The sequence below is a fragment of the Nycticebus coucang genome, chromosome 7 (genome assembly GCF_027406575.1).
Source record: "Nycticebus coucang isolate mNycCou1 chromosome 7, mNycCou1.pri, whole genome shotgun sequence".
NCBI lineage: Eukaryota > Metazoa > Chordata > Mammalia > Primates > Lorisidae > Nycticebus > Nycticebus coucang.
In genome coordinates, this window is record NC_069786.1 from 124380135 (window position 1) to 124404800 (window position 24666).

General features: G+C 40.4%; 1 protein-coding gene across 4 annotated transcripts in view; it reads left to right on the forward strand.

Moving 5' to 3' along the window:
* The window catches only part of COL4A3 (collagen type IV alpha 3 chain), a 176609-nt gene that overhangs the window by 120667 nt on the left and 31276 nt on the right, over window positions 1–24666 (forward strand). For 3 of the 4 annotated variants that reach the window (XM_053598282.1, XM_053598284.1, XM_053598285.1), the window contains 13 exons: window positions 6623–6693; window positions 8034–8216; window positions 10412–10598; window positions 10956–11048; window positions 11708–11812; window positions 14757–14854; window positions 15559–15709; window positions 16061–16174; window positions 17363–17530; window positions 19234–19323; window positions 19658–19792; window positions 23428–23526; window positions 24299–24388. In XM_053598282.1, coding sequence (XP_053454257.1) covers window positions 6623–6693; window positions 8034–8216; window positions 10412–10598; window positions 10956–11048; window positions 11708–11812; window positions 14757–14854; window positions 15559–15709; window positions 16061–16174; window positions 17363–17530; window positions 19234–19323; window positions 19658–19792; window positions 23428–23526; window positions 24299–24388 — 1584 coding nt within the window. The remainder of the gene's footprint in view (window positions 1–6622; window positions 6694–8033; window positions 8217–10411; window positions 10599–10955; window positions 11049–11707; window positions 11813–14756; window positions 14855–15558; window positions 15710–16060; window positions 16175–17362; window positions 17531–19233; window positions 19324–19657; window positions 19793–23427; window positions 23527–24298; window positions 24389–24666) is intronic. The other variant, XM_053598283.1, reaches the window with a different exon arrangement.

Consider the following 24666-nt stretch of genomic DNA (forward strand, 5'->3'; position numbering starts at 1 on the left):
TAGTGGGATTACACCTGCGGTGCATCTTACAAGGGTACATGTGAAACTTAGTAAATGTAGAATATAAATGTCTTAACATGATAACTAAGAAAATACCAGGAAGGCTATGTTAACCAGTGTGATGAAAATGTGTCAAACGGTCTATATAACCAGTGTATGGTGCCCCATGATCACATTAATGTACACAGCTATGATTTAATAATAATAATAATACAAAGAAAGTACAATGTTGGTATTTTAATAGGGGTGGCATTGAATCTGTAGATTGCTCTGGGAAGTATAGACATTTTAACAATGTTGATTCTTCACAGCCACAACCATGGTATATTCTTTCATTTGTTAATATCCTCTGCTATTTCTTTTCTTAGGATTTCAAATTTTCTTTATAGAGATCCTTCACCTCTTTTTTTAGGTATATTCCTAGGTATTTCATTTTCTTTGAAGGTATGGTGAAGGGAGTTGTGTCCTCGATTATCCTCTCATCTTGACTGTTATTGGCATATACAAAGACAACTGATTTGTGGACATTGATTTTATATCCTGAGACATTACTGTATTTTTTGATGACTTCCAGGAGTCTAGTGTTTCAGTCTTTGGGGTTCTCTAAGTTTAAGATCATATCATCAGCAAAGAGTGAGAGTTTGACCTCCTCTGCTCCTATTTGGATTCCCTTTATTTCCTTGTCTTGCCTAATAATATTGGCTAGAACTTCCAGCACTATGTTGAAAAGTAATGGTGACAGAGGGCAACCTTGCCTGGTTCCAGTTCTAAGAGGAAAAGCTTTCAGTTTTACTCCATTCAATAAAATTTTAGTTGTGGTTTTGTCATAGATAGCTTCAGTCAATTTAAGAAATGTGCCACCTATGCCTACACTCTTCAGTGTTCTAATTAGAAAAGGATGCTGGATTTTGTAGAATTCTTTTTCTGAATCTATTGAGAGGATCATATGGTCTTTATTTTTCTTCTTTTAATGTGGTGGGTAATGTTTATGGACTTGTGTATGTTAAACCAGCCTTGCCTCCCTGGGATGAAACCCACTTGATCATGATATATGACTTTTTTGATGATAAGCTGTAATCTATTGGCTAGGATTTTGTTGAGAATTTTTGAATCTATATTAATTAATGAAATTGGTCTGAAATTCTCCTTTTTGGTTGGGTCTTTTCCTGGTTTTGGTATCAGTGTGATGTTTGCTTCATAGAACATGTTTGGGAAGATTCCTTCCTGCTCAATTTTTTGAAATAATTTCTGCAGTACAGGAATAAGCTCTTCCTTGAATGTTTGGTAGAATTCTTGTGTGAAGACATCTGGATCAGGGCATTTTTTGTTGGAAGCTTTTTTATTGTTTCTTAATCTCAGTGCATGAAATTGGTCTGTTCAGAAGCTCTATTTCTTCTTGGCTAAGTCTAAGGAGAGGGTGTGATTCCAAATATTGATTCATTTTCTTCACATTGTCAAATTTCTGGGCATAGAGTTTCTGGTAGTTTTCAGAGATGCTCTTTTGTATATCTGTGGCATCAATTGTTATTTCCCCTTTATCATTTCTGATTGAGGTTACTAGAGATTTTACTTTTCTATTTCTAGTTATTCTGGCCAAAGGTTTATCTATTTTATTTATTTTTTCAAAAAACCAACTCCTTGTTTCATTAATTTTCTGAATGATTCTTTTGTTTTCAATTTCATTGATCTCTGATTTAATTTTGGAGATTTTTTTTCTTCTGCTGGATTTAGGCTTAGATTGTTCTTCTTTTTCCAATTCCATAAGATGGCTTGTGAGTTTGTTGATGCACTCTCTTTCTGTTTATTAAATGTAGGCATCTAAAGTGATAAATTTTCCTCTCAAAACTGCTTTTGCAGTATCCCACAAGTTTTGGTAGCTTGTGTCATCATTGTCGTTATGCTCCAGGAAGTTAGTGATTTCCTGTTTTATTTCTTCCTGCACCCATCTGTCATTCAACAGAAGGTTGTTTAGTTTCCATGCCTTTGTGTGGAGTTGAACATTTTGTTGGAGTTGAGTTCCACCTTTAGTGCCTTGTGGTCTGAGAAGATACAAGGTAAAATTTCAATTCTTTTGATTCTGTTCAGGTTTGTTTTGTGTTCTAGGATGTGATCAATTTTGGAGAATGTTCCATGGGGTTATGAGAAGAATGTATATTCTTTATCTTTAGGATGGAGTGTTCTATACACATCTATCAAGCACAGATGTTCTAGGGTCTTATTTAAGTCCCTTATATCTTTGTTTAATTTCTGTTTAGAGGATCTGTCCAGCTCTGTAAGAGGAGTTTTAAAGTCCCCTGTTATTATGGTATTATAGGATATTATATGGCTCAGACTGAGTAAGGTCTGTTTAAAAAATCTGGGAACATTTACATTGGGTGCATAAAATTTAGAATTGAAATGTCTTCTTCTTGTATTTTTCCCTTAACCAATATAAAATGACCATCTTTGCCTTTTTTGACTTTAGTTGCTTTAAATCCACATGTATCTGAAAATAAGATTGCAACTCTTATTTTCTTCTGGATTCCGTTTTCCTGAAAAATTATCTTCCAACCCTTAACTCAGAGTTTTAATTATCTTTTGAAGTGAGGTGTGTTTCCTGCAGACAGCAAATGGATGGCTTATGTTTTTTAATCCAGTCAGCCAATCTATGCCTCTTCAGTGGGGAATTCAAGCCATTAACATTTATTGAGATGACTGATAAGTATGGTAGTGTTCTATTCATCTTATTTTGTGAGAGTCCATTGCTTAGTTTTATCTTTTGCATCAGTGTGGAAGCTAGGTTGTGTCCTTTAATTGCTGAGTTCTTACTTTGCTGTTGATCCATTGTGATGGTCAGTGTGTAGAACAGGTTGAAGTATGTCCTATAGAGCTGGTCTTGTTGCGAATTTCCTCAATGTTTGTATATCCATAAATGATTTGATTTCTCTGTCAATTTTAAAGCTTAACTTAGCAGGATATAGAATTCTGGGCTGGAAATTGTTCTGTTTAAGTAGATTAAAGTTAGATGACCATTGTCTTCTTACTTGGAAAGTTTCATTAGAGAAGTCTGCAGTCACCCTGATGGATTTGCCCCTTAGGTCAACTGGCACTTACTTCCTGGCAGCTTAAAGAATCTTTTCTTTTGTCTTGACTTTGGACAGGTTCATCACAATGTGTCTTGGAGAAGGCTCAATTAGACTTGAGGCAACCTGGGATCCGATATTCCTCTGAAAGGAGCGTGTCAGAATCTTTGGTGATATTTGGGAAATTTTCATTTATAATATTCTCTAGTATGGCTTCTATTCCCCCGGGGCATTCTTCTTTCCCTTCTGGGATACCTATCACTCGTATGTTTGAACGCTTCATAAAGTTCCATAATTCTGTCAGTGAACATTCTGCTTTCTCTCTCTTCTTTACTGCCTCTTTAACTATCTGAATTATCTCAAGAGCTTTGTCCTCTACTCTGAGATTCTTTCTTCTGCATGATCTAATCTGTTGCTGATACTTTCTATTGCATCTTTAAGTTCCCTAATTGACTGCTTCAGTTCCTTCAGCTCTGCTATATCCTTTTTATATTCTTCATATCATTCATCTCTTATTTGATTCTGTTTTTGGATTTCCTTTTGGTTATTTTCCACTTTATTAGCAGTTTCCTTCATTGTTTCCATCATGTGTATTCTAAATTCCTTTTCTGTCATTCCTAACATTTCTTTATAGGTGGAATCCTCTGCAGTAGCTACCTCATGGTCCCATGTGGGGGTTGCTCTGGACTGGTTCTTTATGTTGCTAGGATTTTTCTGCTGATTCTTCCTCATAAGTGATTTATTTTATCTGTTTCCTTACCCTAATTTTCCTTTCACTTCCTCTTGGTCTTTAAGTTGCCATGCCTCTGGCCCAGGGTTTCGATAAATCCATGCCCAGTTGCAGGGAAGCTGTTACTCAGCCACCATCTGATTCCTGCTTCCATATTCCCACTTTTAATAGAGTCATGGGAATAAGCAGTACTTCTCTTTCTTCTCCGAGATACAAGTTCAATAAAAAATTACAGCAACCTCAGTGCAGGGGACAACAGAGTTGTGATGACTGCAGTGCACAGAGGGCACATTTAGACAGACCTGGCAGCATGTTAGGCCCTGTGTTAATGATTCTTCCAATTTTTCATGAGAAGGAAGAAATCAGAATTCTTATCTGAAATTTCATGGCTTTTTTTTTTTTAATTAGTCACTAAGGGAAACAACATTTTATATAGCCAACATTCTAAGCACTAAATTAAGCATGACTCACAGGTCTTCTCTTGACAACTCTGTGCAGACCAGGACTCTCCACCCCAAACTCGCTGCTCCTGGCTATCACTGCCTCTGCCCCTTCCTTGGTCCTGGGACTGGCCATGGGCTAAGCACTGAAGTACAAAAGTTTCTATTTATTGTTTGGGTTCTGTGATGCCACACACACTGTTGGTTCTGCCATCAGCACCATGGGCTTGAGACACTAACATAGAATTATTGTTAAAATTATTATTATTTTTTAGAGACAAAGTCTCACTTTGTTGCCCTCAGAAGAGTGCTGTGGCATCACTTCTCACAGCAACCTCCAGCTCTTGGGCTTAGGCGATTGTCTTGCCTCAGCCTCCTGAGTAGCTGGGACTATAGGCACCCACCACAATGCCCAGCTATTTTTTTGTTGTTGTTTGGCTGGGGCCGTGTTTGACCCCACCACCCTCGGTATATGGGGCCGGCGCCCTACTCACTGAGCCACAGGCACCGCCCCCCCCAGCATAGAATTATTTATCATTAACCAATAAGAGTTCAGGTAACAGAGACCTTGGCCAGTGTGGGGGGCACTGTTCTAAGTGTCCTCTGTGCCTCTGTTCCTTTAGTTCTCACATCAACCTTGAAGGTAGGTGCTATAGTCACCCCCATTTGACAGATGAGGAAGTTAAGGTGTGTAAGATGATGCAGCTCGCAAATGGCTCATAAATGGCAGAGACTGGACTCAAATCCAAGCACTCTCCTCCAGAGGCGTGGTCTCACCCTCCACACAGACGTCCTTGATTGCTGCATTGTCACCTGTCTCCTCAAGGGCTGCTCTTTGGGGCAAGTGCATCCAAAGGTCTGCCTGGAAACCTTGCTGGGGAAGGTTGGATGTTATCACTATCTGGTAGATATTTGCGTTGGCATAGGGTCTTCTGAGAGCTGGGTCTCAGTCCAAAGAGGACAGGCTGATGCTGGCAGCTGTGGCATCATAGCCAGCTGAGGGAGGACATGAGCTTGGGCAGAGATCTTTTGTTCCCCTCAGGCCCCACCCTCTGCTACTTTGCAATTGCTACCACTGCCCTGACACCCCAAGACAGGCCTGAGAGAGAAAGAAGGGACAGAGAGGTGGGCTGTTTCCCATGGACATCCTGTTCCATGCCAGAGTCTTCGGGGGAAATGTTCTATTAAAACAAAAGCTAACAGGAAGAGAGGGAGGGAGGAAGAAAAGGAGAAAAAGAATAAAAGATAAAAAAATCCTGTATTCCAGCTGAGTCTCACCTGTGTCCCACAGTGAGCAAGGGAGCAGCTCACTGATGAACTAGCTCCTTAATCGCATTATTGTATTTTCCTTAACTTCTCTACATTTAGATATCCAGGTATAGCTCAAAGAAGACATATAAGCAGTAAAATGGCTTGGATCACCATACCCTGTCTCACTATCTTGAAAAATAAAATATGAATAAACATTTGTTGATGAACTGACCTGAGACCCATGTAAAAGATGGTCTTTTAGATGGGATATCTTTACTGAAACAGCTTAATACCTACAGGAAGTGAACGATGGCTCACTCACACAATAGACTACTATGCGCCATTTAAAATGAACCTATAAATTCACACTTACTCACATCTGTATAGTGTGATTCCAAAATAGTATGTATATGAGTCTCATGCACTTCTGCATGTAAAGATTTATGACTAATATACATTAAAATTTAGCAAGCATTGTCTTCTGATTTATGGGTCTCTTCTTTCTGTATAATGTTCCTATCATGAAAAAATAAATATATAATCTTAAAATTATAAAGATATGAATTTTATGAAGCTAAGATCTGAGTTTTTTTGTTTTTTTTTTTTTTTTGCAGTTTTTGGCCGGGGCTGGGTTTGAACCTACCACTTCTGGTATATGGGGCCGGCGCCCTACTCCTTTGAGCCACAGGCGCCACCCAGATCTGAGCTATTTTCTACATTATCATTTATCCCAGTTATGTACTCCCATTCTCTTACTGTATTGTATGTTTTATAATAGAAATGATGGGCGGCGCCTGTGGCTCAGTGAGTAGGGCGCCGGCCCCATATGCTGAGGGTGGTGGGTTCAAACCCAGCCCCGGCCAAACTGCAACAAAAAAATAGCCGGGTGTTGTGGCGGGCGCCTGTAGTCCCAGCTGCTGGGGAGGCTGAGGCAAGAGAATAACCCAAGAGTTAGAGGTTGCTGTGAGCCGTGTGACGCCACGGCACTCTACCCGAGGGCGGTACAGTGAGACTCTGTCTCTACAAAAAAAAAAAAAGAAGAAGAAAAAAAAGCACTCTATTTCTCTATTTTCTCCATACATTGCTACTCAGACTTGGAGGTTGTACATATGAGTAGGTAATAATTTATTGCTTTGCAGGAGGGCAAGGTGCAGCTGGTCTAAAAGGAAGCCCTGGGTCCCCAGGAAGTGCAGGTCTTCCAGGATTTCCGGTAAGATGTTATGGTTTTAAAGCTTTAGCTTCAGGCAGGGTGCAGTGACTCACAACGGTAATCCTAACATTCTGGGAGGCTGAGGCGGGTGGATTGCTTGAGCTCAGAATTCAAGACCAGCCTGAGCAAGAGCGAGACCCTGTCTCTTCTAAAAACAGAAAAACTAGCCCGGCATCATGGCGGGCACCTGTGGTCTCAGCTACTCAGGAGGCTGAGGCAAGTGGATCACTTGAGCCCAAAGTGTGAGGTTGCTGTGAGCTGAAATGATGCCCTGGCACTCTACCCAGGACAGCAGAGTAAGACTGTCTCAAAAAAGAAAGATTCGGCTTCAGTTTGAAAAACTGTTCACTCTGAGATGTGGTTGCACCACACTGAGGTGCCTGGCAAACCCTAGATACTTGATACTTGTTGATTAAATGAATAAATGCATAATGTGTGAATGATTGACCAAATGGATTAATGAATTTATAACTCATTTAAAATGGTATCAGAAACAGATCAGTGGTTGCGGGGTTGAGCGTGGGAACAGAGATTAATAACAAACAGATTTGAGGGGTTTGGGGGAACAATAAAAAATGCTTTTATACTGATTGGGGTGATTGTGGCATAATTCTATAAATTTACTAAAAATCAATGAATTCTACTCCTACAATGAATGAATTTTATGGTATGTAAATTACATTTCAATAAACCTGTTAAAAATTAAAACCTTGAAGGCTGGGTGTGGTGGCTCACACCTGCAATCCTAGCACTCTGGGAGGCCAAGGCAGGTGGATTGCCTTGAGCTCATAGGTTCAAGACTAGCCTGAGCAAGAGCAAGACCTCCGTCTCTAAAAAAAAAAAAAAAAAAAATTAGCTGGGTATTGTGGCGGGCACCTATAGCCTCTACTTGGGAGGCTGAGGTGAGAGAACCACTTGAGCCCAAGAGTTTGAGGTTACTGTGAGCTATGATGTCACAGTACTCTACAGACGGTGACTGTCTCAAAAAAGAAAAAAAATTAAAATCTTGATTATCATGGTGATATATCTTTCAAATTATTCAGAGAGACTTGTTAAAATTTCCTAATATTCATCCATAATCTGAATTATGATGATTGTATTGAATTAATATTGTTATGTGTATTGTATTGAATTGTACTGTCTAACTGAATTATTTTCCATATTTGGAAGCAAAAACAAACAAAATGCTTGAAATAATATCTGTGGTCCAAAGAAAGTGTGTTTTAAAAACTACCATGTTTGTTAAAATTGAAAAGTCCTGGTTGACAGTGTTTCTAAGCGTGACCCAGGGACAACTCTGTCAAAACTCAGCACAGACTCTCTTTTCTATAATCCCCCAGGGGTTTCCAGGTGCTCAGGGTGATCCAGGACTTAAAGGAGAAAAAGGTGAAACACCCCAGCCTGCGGGGCAACAGGGCACCCCAGGAGAACCAGGGCTGAGAGGGCAACCAGGGAGGAAGGGCTTTGATGGAATTCCTGGAACTCCAGGAGAAAAAGGATTACGAGGACCTAAAGGTGAACCGGTTGGTATTCAGCAGCTTTCTTCAAATTACCCTCCCTATAAATGAAGGGCTCTGAAGTTAAGAGATAAAGTACTTTCTTTTCAAAAAATGGCCACTCCACACAGTTCATCACTCTAACTGTAGAAAGAGGCAACTTCAAATTAGCAATAATAGCCCAAATATTTATAGAACTTTGACAAAATAAATAGGCAGTGTTCAATGAGTTAGCCCAATTATAATTAATTCTACATTGCTAATGACTCCATCTTATACATAAGTTATAAATATTTTATATTTGCATCAAATGGGCTTATGGAGAAGTTCAGGAAAATGACTACAAGTCATTCACTTCATTCATTTAAGGAAAAATAAATGTATTTGGACAGCATATTTTGGGGTATGGTAATCAATAAAGAGATCAAATGTTTTGTCATTTAAAATATATAAACTAGGCAGAATGTGGTGGTTCACGCCTGTTATCCCAGCATTCTGGGAGGCCGAGGCAGATGGATTGCTTGAGCTCAAGAATTTGAGACCAGCCCTGGCAAGAGCGAGACGCTGTCTCTACTAAAATAGCAAAACGAGCAGGTCATGGGCAGTGCCTGTAGTCCCAGCTACTAGGGAGGCTGAGACAAGAGGCTTCCTTGAGCCCAAGAGACTGAGGTTGCTGTGAGCTTTGATGATGCCATGGCACTCTACCCAGGGCAGCAGAGTGAGATTCTGTCTCAAAATAAATAAATAAATAAATAAAATAAGCTTCTGTAAATCAGTCTCTTTTCATGGGATAGAATTTCTCACATGTTTCATTGAGAGGTAACACAGGCCAGCATCTATTTTAACATGTCATACAGTAATAAGAGGTTGAACACCTCTTCACCTGTCATGGTAATGTATCTGTGAGAAGTTCACAATGCAGGCTGCCCAAACTATTCTACGACATGCCAGTTTTCCATAGGGTTAATCTATGTTACCTGATGAAAAGTGTCCTACCTTGAACGGGTTTGGGGAAAATTGGTAAACAAATTTCAAGACACATTTACAGACCCTCTAATTTCGGAATCTGAATTGCAACTCCCCAACATTCAGATGTTGTATACACAATCTTCCCTAAACCCTCTGACATGATATATTTTGGCTTGAAGTATCTGCAGGACCAGCCTTTTCTCAGACCCTACTTTGCCAAACCCCCTGTTCACTTCTTGGTAGTTTTGCTTCTAAAGCAACTGTGTTAGAATTTTATTCGTCTACTATTAGTAGAGTTCATATGATGCCCCTATTTGCATCTCATTAATTTTTCTTTATTAATTTTGGTAAAGGGACTCCAGAAAGTAAATGAGAAAAAATTAAACAGGCGATTTGTTGACTCATGCTACCCGAGGCTGGTGGGTTCGAACCCAGCCTGGGCCAGCTAAACAATGACAACTGCAACAAAAAATAGCCGAGCATTGTGGCAGGTGCCTGTAGTCCCAGCTACTTGGGAGGTTGAGGCAAGAGAATTGCTTGAGCCCAAGAGTTGGAGGTTACTGTGAGCTGTGACGTGACTGAGGGAGACAAAGTGAGACTCTGTCTAAAAAAAAGAAGGGATAAAGACTACCTGGCCATGATGATGACATTGAACAATAAATGAAAAAGCCAGACAAATGTATTTTTTAGGGGGGAAGGGGTGCACGTTGGAGAGAAAGGGCTTCAATTATTTTGTCAAATTCAACTTCTTTAAAATACATAAATCATTTTTAAAGTTACAGTGTATGAATTTTATAAGAAGAAAACAGACAGTTTATGAAAAAAAGCTAATACAGGTGGAATGGCTTCTTTCTAATGAAAATATCTGGTGAAAACAGAAATAAAGGTTTGTTGTAGTAGTTTTATTTTAGAAATGTAACATCCCCACAAATGTCGACTCTGAAGCCATTCGAACTGTTGGCCAGTTTAAACTTAGGTTTAGGGGCTGTTCTTATGCGGGAGACATGTCATTGTAGGCTCTCAAGAGGGACTCAACTCAAAGTTCATAAAAAGTTGCTAAATTTCAAAGGACTTAAAATAGCAGCAACCTCCAATACTCTTATTTTAGTAATAATTCCCTCAAATCCCACTTGCTTTTTATTTTATGGTCTTCTCCAGGACAGCCTAGCTAGTGTTCACGTCTGGGGTATGATTAACCTGTTGTCAGAAGATACTGGAATGACACTCTACCCAAACATGTTCCATTGTCACAGGCCCTGCGTGATGAGAAGATAGACCGGGGTCTCCCAGGGGATCCTGGCCCCCCGGGTCCCCCAGGAGCAGCTGGACCACCTGGACCACGGGGACCCCCTGGACCCCCTGGCTATGGACCCCGGGGAGAGCCTGGTCCCAAGGGCACCCAAGGAGTTCCTGGGCGCCCTGGGCGACCTGGAGAAGCCGGTTGGTTAGTTTTCTTTCCAGTCGTGTTTTCCCGTGGAGTGGGTGGATGGTTCCTAGAGCTAAAGAAGCTCTTCCAAAACGAATGGAAATACTGAAACTTGCTTTTAACAGAATACACCAAGCCTAGATGCCAGAAAAGAACATGTAGGATACGTTAGAGAAAATTCATTTTCCCTGTTACCGAGTAATTCAACTGAAATTTCCTCGGATAGTCTTTATCTCTTGCTGACATCAACAGAGTATAACCTTTATTTGCCTTGAGATATGTTTATCAACCCCTCATAATTATATTTTTCCTTATTATTTAAGGAAATCTTTACTATGCCCCCCAATCTTATGATCACAAGTTTTCTTAAGGTCCTAAGGGAGAATGCAGTGTTTCAACACCAGTTCCAGGCCCCCCAGGACTGCCAGGGCCCCCTGGCCGCACCGGCTCCCAAGGTCCGCCTGGTGAGTACCCCCCCGAATTGGTTACATGACATCAGACAGTACGCTGACTCTCCTGGAAAAATACTGTCTTTGTTAAAGGAAAAAAACTATATTCATTGACTTCCAAGAGAGCACAGGACAGAGCCTGGTCAGATAATCAGCAAGCAGGCAAGAGCCTGGCTGTCATTCTCTGAGGTTACCCAAATGATTGCTGCTGGTGCTCCTGATATAAAAGTTCCAAAGGAAAACTAATATAATTACTTACGAGGAATTCTAGACAGATCAGTCTACATGGAGCATTGGTGAGAGAGCAAGTACCGTCTGCCCACTCCAATGGCAATGAACTTGGATACTTTCCATAGCATTTGAAAACTCAATTTCTTTTTCAGTGTGATCTATAACTTAATTTTGCACACATGGAAGAAGACTTATAAAGTTCAAGATATATAGAATAGTTCCTCTCGGGAATTAAGTTATATTTTAAAAACTCTTTGCAACTCCTAATGATGATTTGACCATTGGATAGGGGTGGGGAAGAAAGGTATGCAATAGAGGTTATGTTAAAATTATTTCTTAATTTTCCAAAAGGGCTAGGGTGTCACAGAGAACTTACAGGTGTTCTTGTAAAACAAGATGAGGAAAGTTGCTGATGTGCAGGGGTGTGTGTCTGTGTTTTTAAGGTCTCCCTGGACCTATGGGGAAATGTGGTGATCCTGGTCTTCCTGGGCCTGATGGGGAACCGGGAATTCCAGGAATTGGATTTCCTGGGCCACCTGGACCTAAGGGTAAATAAAAAAATTTTAAAACCTAAGGTTCATTGTTGATACACATATTTAGAAGGTATATGTATAAGTAAAATGAATAAGACAAAATATAAAGATTTAAATGTCATATGCAACATGAATAAAATAGGAAATATTTATATTATCCTTTAAAATGATGATTTTCCAAGTCTTAACTAGAGGAGAAAAACATCTTACAATAATGTTAGGTTAAAAAGTAGAATTCGGGCGGCGCCTGTGGCTCAGTCAGTAAGGCGCCGGCCCCATATACCGAGGGTGGCGGGTTCAAACCCGGCCCCGGCCAAACTGCAACCAAAAAATAGCCGGGCGTTGTGGCAGGCGCCTGTAGTCCCAGCTGCTCGGGAGGCTGAGGCAGGAGAATCGCTTAAGCCCAGGAGTTGGAGGTTGCTGTGAGCTGTGTGAGGCCACGGCACTCTACAGAGGGCCATAAAGTGAGACTCTGTCTCTACAAAAAAAAAAAAAAAAGTAGAATTCACGTTGATGTACACTAGCTCATCACAATTGTATTTTTTAAAAGGCATAGAAAACAGTGGGAAGGAAATTCATCAGAATGGTAATAGTGATTCTCTTTGATTGCAAGATTATGAAGTTTTTTATTAATTCTTAATAAAGGTCCACCCTTTTTATATTTATACATTTCCTCACTATATGTGTTTCTTTTTTGAATAAGAAAGAACCTATTACATTTCAAATAGCTAATTTCCTCATGTATTCCCATATAAATTACAGAGGTTATTTTCCTTTAGGAAAAAATGTCTTTTCCTCAAAAAATATATATATAATGTAAAAAAGGGCCAGATGCAGTAGCTCTTGCCTATAATCCTAGCTCTCTGGGAGGCTTAGGCAGGTGGATTGCTTGAGCTCAGGAGTTCAAAACCAGCCTGGGCAAGAGTGAGACCACGTCTCTAAAAAAAATAGTTGGGCGTTGTGGCAAGTGCCTGTAGTTCCAGCTCCGTGGGAGGCTGAGGCAAGAGGATCACGTAAGCTCACAAGTTTGAGGTTGCTGTGAGCTATGATGCCATGGCACTCTACCAGAGCAAAAAAGTGAAATTCTGTCTCAAAAAAAAAAACAAAATGTTTTTTTTCCTCTCAAAGGAGTCATTCTCCCCCCAAAATCACAATGTTGAGAGCTTACACTCTCTGCTGACAGGTACATCAAAGTCCTGCCTCAGATAACATATGAATTCCCTTAGTGCCTAGGTTGTTGCACAGAATTCCAGATTTTATGATAATTTCATGCTTGCTTTGATATTACTTAAAATTCTTGTCAAAATATAATCCATTTTTTTGGCGGTGCCTGTGGCTCAAAGGAACAGGGCACCAGCCCCATATACCGGAGGTGGCGGGTTCAAACCTGGCCCAGTCAAACTGCAAAATAAATAAATAAATAAATTATATATATATATATATATCCATCCCATTTTTGATGTTTCATCTCTTGGATTAATATTTCATCAGTGTGTGAATACACATCACTTCTGGCTAAATGTGGGCATATTGGTTTCAGTTTATAAGTATTTCAAATGGAAAAATGATCATATTTCTCACATAGTCTTTGGGTCTGATTTCTTGGATTTCTTCCTAATAATATATGGACTAATGGAGCCTACCTGATATTTTTACCTATTTCTTCTTACACCCTGATTTAATAAATTACTGGCTTTGTAACTCTGTGTATTCACTCTCTGGAAGAAGACTGTTGACTATGGAAAGCGCCTGGACAGTGGAGATTTGCCATTTCACCTTATGAACTGAATTTGTAGTTGAACTTAATAAATCCCATAAAGTAACTGTGAATTAAAGAGAGGTCAAATTAGGGACATAAAGGAACTCTGAAGGCAGCCGTGCTTCACCAGGGTTTCCATAGCATGTAGAAAGTGATGTGTGTAGCTCAGCACCCACCACACAGCGGTTACAGCGCTGGCCACATACGCTGAGGCTGGCGGGTTCAAACCTGGCCTGGGCCAACTAAACAACTGCAACAAAAAAATAGCTGAGCATTGTGGCAGGCACCTGTGGTCCCAGCTACTTGGGAGGCTGAGGCAAGAGAATCGCTTTAAGCTGAAGAATTTGAGGTTGCTGTGAGCTGTGACGCCACTGCACTCTACTGAGGGCAACATAGTGATACTCTGTCTCAAAAAAAAAGTGATGTGTGACTCCTGTCTCAATTCCCCTATCATAAATGCATAAGAAGAAGTTAGTTCATCACTGTACAGTGGGTGCACTGAGCAGCAGGACCTAATTCTCTACAGCAACCCCTACTGAGAAGCTACCTGGGGTGATGACAAAGCTCTATCTCCTGTGGGTCACACGTGCATGAATACACACATAAAAATCTATTTAGCTGCAAACGGCGTGTAAAATATGATTCATAAATAAAATCAGTCAGAGGAACAACCAGCATTAGTGGCTTGCAAAATTGTTGAACCAAAATGATAGCTGTGCTAAACAACAGCAATCGAGGAAGTCATTCTTTCGAGTGGGAACCAATGTAAGCTGACTTGGAATTGATTTTTTAAATTTCTATTTTATCGGTTGGTTTTTCTCATCATTCAGACTTTCATAAAAATGTCTCTAGTTGGCAGAGACATAAAAGATTTATGGGTCAAGATCCTCCAGTAAGATTAATCCTGCATGCTCAGTGCCTATAGCTCAAGATGCTAGGGCGCCAACCACATACACCAGAGCTGGTGGGTTCTAATCCAGCCCGGGCCTACCAAACAACAATAACAACTATAACCAAAATCTAGCCAGGCATTGTGGCAGGCACCTGTAGTCCCAGCTACTTGGGGGCTGAGGCAAGAGAATCGCTTAAGCCCAGGAGTTGGAGGTTGCTGTGAGCTGTGACACCACAGCACTCTACCCAGCTTGAGACTCTGTCTCAAAAATAAATAAATAATCTGCAATGTTTGTCTTTTCTCTGTAGGAGACCAAGGTTTCCCAGGAACAAAAGGATCACCAGGTTGTCCTGGAAAAACAGGAGAGCCTGGGTTACCTGGAGAGCCAGGACTCCCAGGACTCAAGGTCTGCAAAAATTAAAACTCGAACTGTCATGGAGGAGAGAAGGGGAAACCATAAATGGTCAGTTAGGATGCCCCCACCAGGCCAAACACTCTGGGTGTAGAAATTATCTATGTCTCTGTGGTTTGCGAAGATATGAAGTATTTTTTTAAAGTTTCTCTAGAGCATCCTCCCTTTTGGAAAGGAAAATAGAAGGTGTTAGAAAACAGGGTTGCATCTCTTTTTTCCTTAATGGCTTCAGAAACACTGAGGCTATTTAACATGGGAGAAAGAAATATGAGTGGCTATGGGAGAAGCTATCAAAAATACAGATATCTAAACTTTTCTGTTTACAGACAATTCCTTAGTCTTCTGAAAAAGAAACTGGAAGCTCCATACCCCCAAAGCATTATAGAGGATAATTTTCTAGAAAAGTCAGCAACTAGAGTTGAAAAAAGGGAAAGTTGAGGGCGGTGCCTGTGGCTCAAAGGGGTAGGGCACTGGCCCCATATGCCAGAGGTGGAAGGTTCAAACCCAGCCCGAGCCAAAAACTGCAAAAAAAAAAAAAAGGGGGGGAAATTCATGGCATGTTGGTGTCTGTGCAAAAGGAACCGAGAGCCTCCCTAACAGGGAGATTATTTTCAAGTAAACAGTCCTAAAGTCCAGTCACTACCAGTGAGGATTTGGAAGCATTATGTAGTAAAACTAATATAATTTCTGTGCTACAGGGAGAGCCAGCACTAACCATGCCTGGAGAGCCAGGACCACCAGGTTTTCCAGGAGAAAGAGGCAATTCTGGGGAAAATGGAGAAATTGGACACCCTGGACTTCCAGGTCTCCCTGGAATTCCAGGAAAGGAAGGGCTTGATGGACCACGAGGTATAGTAGCAAGTGTGATTACTTCTCTCCACTGTAAGCTCAGCTAAAATGCAGCAAACTGAATGTGCAGGTGCTCTAGAGGTGAAGAATTCTTCTCTAATAAACTGCTAGTTCAGCAGTAGACTCTCTCAGGCCTAACGGCCCATTCTCTGTTGCTGCTCAACCTTTCTTTCTTCTTTCTCTCTCCTTTCCTTCTTTCCTTTTTCACTAGTGCCCTCTACAAAGGCATACTAATAGTATTAAATATAGATCTGATTTGGGGGGGTAAATGTTACAGAAGGATGATCAGTATAGCAATACCTGGACCTTGAGTTTGGGCAGCTGAATATGTACTTGGTCTTTCCCTTGCAGGAGATCCAGGGCAACCTGGACCACCTGGAGAGAAAGGACCCCCAGGAAGGTGCAGAGATGGCCCTAGGGGAGCCCCAGGACTTCCAGGGTTAAATGGATTGAAGGGGCAAGAAGGTAGGTGAAGGCCTTGAGCTAGTCACCAGCTGAGCAGGTGACTTGGGCCTCCTGCTCCGCACTCTGCTGCTCACCAAGAGACTGTACAGCAATAAGTCCTACCACTGTTCAAGGAGAAATGTTATTTCAGAGATGTCAACCTTGCTGTCATAGGTTTGTTGCACATGGCAGTGTGTGCCACCTATAGAAGAAGTTAAAATATTCTATTGGTTTGTGTCTTTTTGCAAGAAAGCATGAACACTGAAATAGATTAGATATATAGAGAGAGACACAGAGAGATAGAGAGAGAGGAAGAGGTGAAGGTGTGTATTTACATATATTTATGTACACACAAACTCTCAGAAAACATCTTACCTTTAATACTTTTATAAGTATACTAAAGTATAATTTTATCCTTGTTACACATGATTGCAAGAGGGACTTTACCTAACAATTGCAATCAGTGTAACTGGCTTATTGTACCCTCAATGAATCCCCAACAATAAAAAAAAAAAAAAAAATTTATCCTTGTTATTAAAATGGAGTAAAAGTATGCAAAGATACCAGTCAAAAAAGTTATAAATGAAAATTTTAGTTGATTGTTTTACATGCAACATGAAATAAAGGACAGGAAGATAAATCTTAATGATGTAAGGCTGGGTGTTTCAGACAATGGGAAACTTACTCTATTGTTTTTGACCCTCTCAACCAGATCTAATGAACTGTTTCTGGAAAAATTCTTTAAAACTCAGTTAATGTCTGTGGGCTATTACACTGCGTGTATATTCACAAGTTTTTGGCCAAGACGTTAATTGTTACAGCAGCATAATTATTGTTTCCAGAAGCATCTAGAGGCTCACCTCCGAGTGGCTCTGTGTCTTCTTCAGGTTAAAGACTGAGCCTCAGTCAAACAGTATAGTCCCAGAATGTGCTTGCAGGACCAAGAAATAGATGTAAATCCTATACTTAAATTACTTGCATGAATCATTGAAACAGAGAATGTTAGAGGCAGAAGGGATCTCAGAAAGTTTACAGATGGGGGCTTTGAATAAATAAATAAATAAACTCACATCACACATACACAGATAAGCGTGCAGTTTGCCCAAAATCACACGTGTAAATATCTATAGAATACTACTGGAGTTGGTGGGGAAAGCACTTGTGTGTTAGTTCATTTGTTTACCTCCTTATCCATTTGTCTATATATAGGCAGAAGAGGTGAAACAGGGCCAAAGGGAGACCCGGGGATTCCAGGCTTGGATAGGTCAGGACTTCCTGGAGAACGTGGACCACCAGGAATGCCGGGACATCGAGGCGAGCTGGGACCACCTGGTCAGAAAGGGTATCCAGGAAACCCAGGATTCGTAGGGCCACCAGGTATCCTTTTTTCTATTTTTATTTTTGTTCTTCTATCTTCTTCCACATTTGCCCCCCTAGGTGGCTCTGTAAACTGTACAGAGGCCTATGTTTTTGACTCTATGCTTTTCTGTTAGTATTAAGTGTGGTGGGAGTGATCACATTTCAGAATTACCTGAATGTAATTCAGATATGGCTGTTTTTTGCTGTGTAAGCCGTTTTCTGTACCAATAGTATTTCATTGAAAATGTTTTCATTTATATTCAGGAGGAGTATTGGTCTGTAGTTTTCTTGTGATGTCTTTGTCTGGTTTGGGTATCAGGGTAATTCTTATAGAACAAGCTAGGAAACCTTTCCTCCTCCTTGTATCTTCTGGAAGAGTTTGTGAAGAATTACTATCCTTTAAAATTTGGTAGAATTCTCTAGTTAAGTTGTCTGGGCTTTTCTTTTGGGGAAGTCTCTAAATTACTAATTCAATTTCTTCACTTGTTAAAAATGCATTTAGACTTTCTATTTCTTCTTGAGTCAGTTTTAATAATCTGTGTTTCTTTAGGATTTCTTTTTTTTTTTTTTTTTGTAGAGACAGAGTCTCACTGTACCACCCTCGGTAGAGTGCCGTGGCGTCACACGGCTCACAGCAACCTCTAACTCTTGGGCTTACGCGATTCTCTTGCCTCCGCCTCCCAAGTAGCTGGGACTACAGGCACCTGCCACAACGCCCGGCTATTTTTTGGTTGCAGTTTGGCTGGGGCTGGGTTTGAACCCGCCACCCTCAGCATATGGGGCCGGCGCCCTACTCACTCACTGAGCCACAGGCGCCGCCCTGTGTTTCTTTAGGAATTGGTCTAGTAAGTTATCTGATTTGTTGTCATGAGTGTTTCATAATATTCCTTTGTAATCCTTTTTATTTTGTGGCTGTTTTTATAGCTTATATGTTTGGGGAGAATATTCTAACAGTTCCCTTGTGACATGAGGACCTCACTGATCTCCCCTCCAGAGAAGAGCCCAGAACAACTTAATCAGCAGATTGTCCTTCATTCACATCACTAAGCTACTTTCCTATGCCAACACTATTCTAGGCTTTGGAGCTGTGTTTGTCAACCTTTTTTATCTCATGGCACATTTAAACCTATAGCTAAACTTTCATGGCACATTTACTGTGCTTTGAACTTCTTTCAAAAATAATTAGTGATCTTTAAAAGTTTTCATGGCATACTGGTTGAAAATCACTGCTCTAGAGACGCATAAGTGGACAGTCTCCCTAATCATAGTAGGAGAGCAATAATAATTATAGTTAAGGGGCGGCGCCTGTGGCTCAAGGAGTAGGGCGCCGGTCCCATATGCCAGAGGTGGCGGGTTCAAACCCAGCCCTGGCCAAAAAAAACAAAAACAAAAAAAAAATAATAATTATAGTTAAAAACCCAGTGCTATGAAGAAAATAAAATAAAGGGGTATAATAGAAAGCCATTGGTTAGAGGGTGGGAGGATGGAATGCATCAAAACTTTAGTCTGTTCTGGACTCATCCATAAAGGTGACTTGCTACCAATGATATCCACGTAGATGAGGTAAAAAGTCATCCACTGATCCATCTTTTCCTATTTACAGAAAGCACTCTTTCAACTCCCAATCTCACTTTCTAAGTATAATTTATTTTGTTTTGTTGAATGTTTTACTTCTCTCATCAGTATAACGTGTGCTGCTGGGTGCTAATTTGTTTCCACAGGAGACCGAGGCACCATGGGGATGATGGGTTATCCTGGATCACCGGGCCTTCCTGGGCCTCCTGGGAACCCAGGTGCCCAAGGGCAGAGGGGTAAGTGACAGAGTGTCTTTCCAGCTATCAGGAGGCATCAGCAATGTCAATTTCTTTAGCAGCAAAATAAGTTACATTTCATTCTTTAGGGAAAAATAGTTCTGAGAGAACAACTATTTGATTTTGATTTATTTTTAATCCTTTTTTCCATCAGAGTAGACCTCTGTTTTCTCCCGGCAGGCATATATTACTTCCCTGGAAACTATTAAGTTCTTAGTATTGTTAGCCTTCTTTGTTTGGTATGTTCTGTTTTATTGCAAGCACTGTTAACTTTTGGATCCCTATAAACTACTTAAAGAATTGAGGATATGATGTTGTTACTCCTGTCTGTTAGGTAGCCTTGGAATTCCAGGAGTGAAGGGCAAGAGAGGACCCTTGGGAGCCAAAGGGGAACCAGGAGATAAAGGAAATCCCGGACCTTCTCAAATATCCCACTTAATAGGAGACAAAGGAGAACCAGGTCAAAAAGGTAAAGAACTTCTTACATTTAGAACCTGACTATCAGGCTGGGAAATGGTTCATACCTGTAATCCCAGCACTTTGTGAAATTGATTGTTTGAGGCCAAGAGCTCTAGTGTAGTCTGGGCAACATAATGAGACAATCCTCTCTTCAGAAAAATTAAAAAGAAAAAGAAAATAACTTCTCCGGCTGAAATTGAAACCTCTACCCCAAATTCAATTTTATTCTGTTAACTACCAGGATACATTTTTTTCTGATCGTCATATATAGTCAATGCAATCAGACTAAAACCACATTTTAAGGAGGCTTACCTTGTAGTCTCCTTGACCAAATTTAATCCCAAGTAACGTTAGAAAGACAGAGAATTGCTGGGTAAAATATTATCTTTGCAGACTCTCAGCAGGGAAAGAATAAGAGAAAAATTTGTTCACAATTGTAAAACCAAATCAAGTTTTGAGAAATTTGTAATGAATGTTAAGAAATGAGATTGTATTCAACAAATATTTATATGCTTGACACTGCAGTCTGAGCGAAGATTTGCTTTAAAAACTCTGCACAGGGGCAGCGCTTGAGGCTCAAGGAGTAGGGTGCTGGCCCCATATGCCGTGGGTGGTGCGTTCTAGCCTGGCCCCGGCCAAAACTGCAAACAAACAAACAAAAAACTCTGCACAGCGTGCTACAGAATGTGATGATAAGACAACGGGGGAGTCTGGAAGCAAAAGCCTTTTGAGTTAGTCCTCATGTAACCTGGTGTTGAAGAGAGAGCTGCAAACACAGCATAGCAATGAAATAGAAAGTAACATGAATTTTATAAAACTCGGCTAGAACTAGTCTAAGCCAAGATATGAAAAAGAAAACACTGCTACCAATTCCCAGTTCTTATAAACCACCTCACTGGCCTATCCTAGATTATTTAAGTCATGTTAGAAACATTTTAGAAAAAATACGAATGGTGTATCTATGCCTACGTAAGCCAAAAATGTGACTCTCACCATATAAATGTACAGTGAGTACTAAAGTAGAATTGAAGAATGCCTTTTGTAAAGCACAGAGGAACACAGGAGGTTCCTACACTTCTAACAAAATTCTTTTACTCACTGAAAATACAGTGAGCATCAAAGCTGTTCTGTATGTTTTCTTTTGGCTTTTCGAATGCATAACCAAAGAGCACAGACTGAACCAAAGAGCAACAGAGAGAGACCATATTACCCAGACCTCTCTAATTTAAGTATAATGCATTTTATTTAAATCTGAATTTCTGACTTAAAGGTCTTGACTGCAAATGTGGAAGAGATATTGAGAATCCAAATAAGCAGTCATTGTCCTGTGCTTAAGTGATCTGCACTAGGGCCTTCTGCATATAAAGAAAAAAATAACGAATAATACAAGTTACAAATTAGTACTGTCATGATATTTCACAAAGACCTATATAGCACTTACCAGGTGGAGAAATTGTTCTAAGTTTTACAAAATATTAACTCATTTAATCCTCACAGCAACCCCAGGAGTAGGTACTATGGTTGCTGTCACCCCATTGTACAGATGGGGACTGGAGGGACCAGGTTCCTTGCTCCATGTCATGGCGAGAGGAAGTGGGAGTCAGACCTCCCACTGACGTGCTTGGTTCCTCCGTCCACACTCAGCCTCCTCACTTTGCTGCCAAGTACCACTGATGGTAAGAGCCCTGCAGCAGCTGAGGGAAGCAGAAAACACAGGGACTCAGAGAGTCAGAGAAAACTCCGTGAAAGAGGATTTAAATCATTAAGTAGGATTCAGATGAGCAAATAAAAATGTTGGCTTAAAATCTTCCCAAAACTCCCCTTGCTTTAAGAATTCAAACTTCTTAGACTGGCACAGAAATTTCTTTCCACTTGCCTGTGCCTGGCTCTCCAGCAACATCACATGTACTCCTGTAGAATTGCATTCTGCTGTGTCCTGAATACAGAGAGGGGAACAGAGCAGACTCAGTCTCCTAAACATGATGAAAGTACAACTTAGGGAGTGAGGAAGACGTCAGCGGGTCTGTAAACGGTTTCTGTACAGGCCACATAGTAATCATCTTAGGCTTCGTGGATCACAGATGGTCTCTGTTGCATATTCTTCCTTGGGTTTTGTTTTGTTTTGTTTTGTTTTTATAACCCTTTAAAAATGTAAAAACTATCCTTAGCATTCCGGTCATACAAAAGCAAGCCAGATTGGGCCCAAAGGCTATGTTTTTCCAGTCCCTAAAAAATTGAAGCAAATGAACACGCCAAATGATATATATTTTGAGATCGTGATAAATTACTTAAATGGAAAAAAAAGTTTTAAAACAGAACAACCTAACCTCCACCACTCATTACCCCCTTTCATATGCTCCTTTCTTGCCTGGGAATCCTGCCCCATTCCGTGCTTTCTCCGCCCAGCCAGCTCTCACTTGGTCGGCAAGATTGAGCTAAAAATAACCCTCTTCCAGAAATTCTTCCCTGGAGCATGTTCTGCCCAACTCTTTCACAGAACTCATCTCACATGAGGACAGTAATTGCTTGTTTACTTGGTTGTCTCCAACTAAACACAAAAACTTGTGGCAAGCTGATGTGACTTATTTATATTTTCAGTACTTAGCACAAGACCTGTCTATTAATTAGATACTTAATCCATATGGGAATGGACAAATAAGAATCTAACCAGGAAAACAGCCAAAGCAAGTGCATCTTCCTGAGAAAAGGCACAAAGCCAGGCCCCAGATTGTAGAATGCTTCACACAGTGGAAGGAGTTTGTCATGTACTCTGTAGGTGATATAGATTCCATGGAGATTTATGAGCAAGAGAAAAATAGGATCAAAATCATGTGTTAGGGAGAGTATAATGATGTCCTTGATGTTTATGAGCTTTCTAGCCATACAGAACTGGATTCTAATCCCAGCCCTACATGCCTGGGAAGGGGGTGGGTTCGTTCACGCTTGTAGCTCTGGGAGGCCGAGGTGGGTGGCTTGCCTGAGCTCACAGGTTCAAGACCAGCCTGAGCAAGAGCGAGACCCACATCTCTAAAAATAGCCAGGTATTGTGGCGGGCACCTGTAGTCCCAGCTACTCAGGAGGCTGAGGCAAGAGAATCACTTGAGCCCAAGAGTTTGAGGTGGCTGTGGGCTAGGACGCCATGACACTCCACTGAGGGTGACCAAGTGAGACTCTGTCTCAAAAAAAAAAAAAAAAAGAAAGAAAGAAAAGAGAAGATAAGAAACAGACAAACAAACAAATCCCAGCATTATAGCTGATTGACAGTGTGTCTTTGGGTTTACCTAATACTTAATAAATGACAATTGTAATACATGGATTGAGAATGGCATAGTCCAGATTAGAAAAAGGTAATAGATAGTGCTCTGTCTTTAGAGCACTGAAAAAAAAAAAAAAAGGAGGAAGTATCTAGGTTGTTACTTCTTAAAATGTTTAAAGAGTAAATATGATTATTGCCAGTGTTCGTTGCCAGGCAGTGTGCTAATGCTTTGCACAGATCATCTCATTTAAACTTCTTCTTAAAAAGATAGAAGCCCACATCTTCCCATGCTCTTAGCAAATATGCTGATGGGATATTAATATATACCATCAATTTAAACCAGAATGTGGAGGAGTCTAATAAAATTCTAACCCGGTTTTTAACTTTAGGATCTGCAGGATTTCCTGGTGAAAAAGGAAACAGAGGCATTCCAGGGTTGCCAGGTTTAAAAGGCCTCACAGGACTACGTGGGCCACCGGGACCACCAGGTATAGCAGATCCTTGAATAGAAATACCGTGTCTCAAATTTTCCTCTTTCTAAATGTGATAAACCTTGTTTCTGGACTTATGGGCTGAATATGAATTCTGCTCTGATAATGTTCTAGCAGAAATTTGCTACTAAATTCAACTAAAATAAAGGTGTTTATAGTAGACATGTATTAATAAAAAAATTGACTTTTAATAAAAATTTCTACATAGTTCCATTATTTTTCCCTCTCAATGTTTTATTCTAAATGTGCTGGTATGTGTTACAAATTATAGTTTATCACAATACTACATATCAGAGACAAAAATGAGATAATGTAAAGTTTAAGTGTTTTTAGATTTGCTTCTTTCCTTTTTTATATACAAGTTATTGAGTTTGCAAAATATTTTTTTAATAGTTAAAATAGCCCCACTCTTCCCATTACAAATTCAATAAAATAATGCATTACATGGCAATGAAACTTCAGTTTGAAGTTGAAAATATATTACTCTGTGGTCACAGGAGCCGACCGTTTCCTGCTGGTGTTAGTCCTAAGATGATTTTGATGCTTAAAATCCAGTCCTGCTGATGGGAATCTAACTTTCTCTACTTCTACATGTTCTGAATTCCCAGTTCCCTCATTATCTGAAAGCAAAAAGAAGGCTAACCAAGTACCTAAACCAGCTGGTCAGGCTGTTCTGAATTCATTCATTCATGCGAGCAACAAATACTTACTGAGCATATACTATGGCTGGGAACCATGCAGGATATATGACTCTTTATTTCTTCTCAAGGCCCCAAAGGAGATCTGGGCAGTATTGGAAATCCTGGAGAACCAGGACCCCAAGGCGTGCCAGGAAGTGTGGGGAACATGGGCCTACCAGGTAACACATAGGGTCCTGTTGTAAGCCTACAAGCTCACAATGGGGTCACAATTTTACATTTTCTGTATTGTGTGTTGTTTGGCTTTCCACTTGGTAGTTATTGCAAAACAACTAGATTTGCTTTTAGGTAAATGTACTGTGTGCATCTAGAATATGAGTGTCAACAAAATAAATACTGATGCTATATAAAAATCAGCCATTGTAACTACCTGATGCATTTGTGACTCTGAAAAAGCAACTTCTTGGGAGAAGGGTGTTTTACACGAAGACAAAGAACA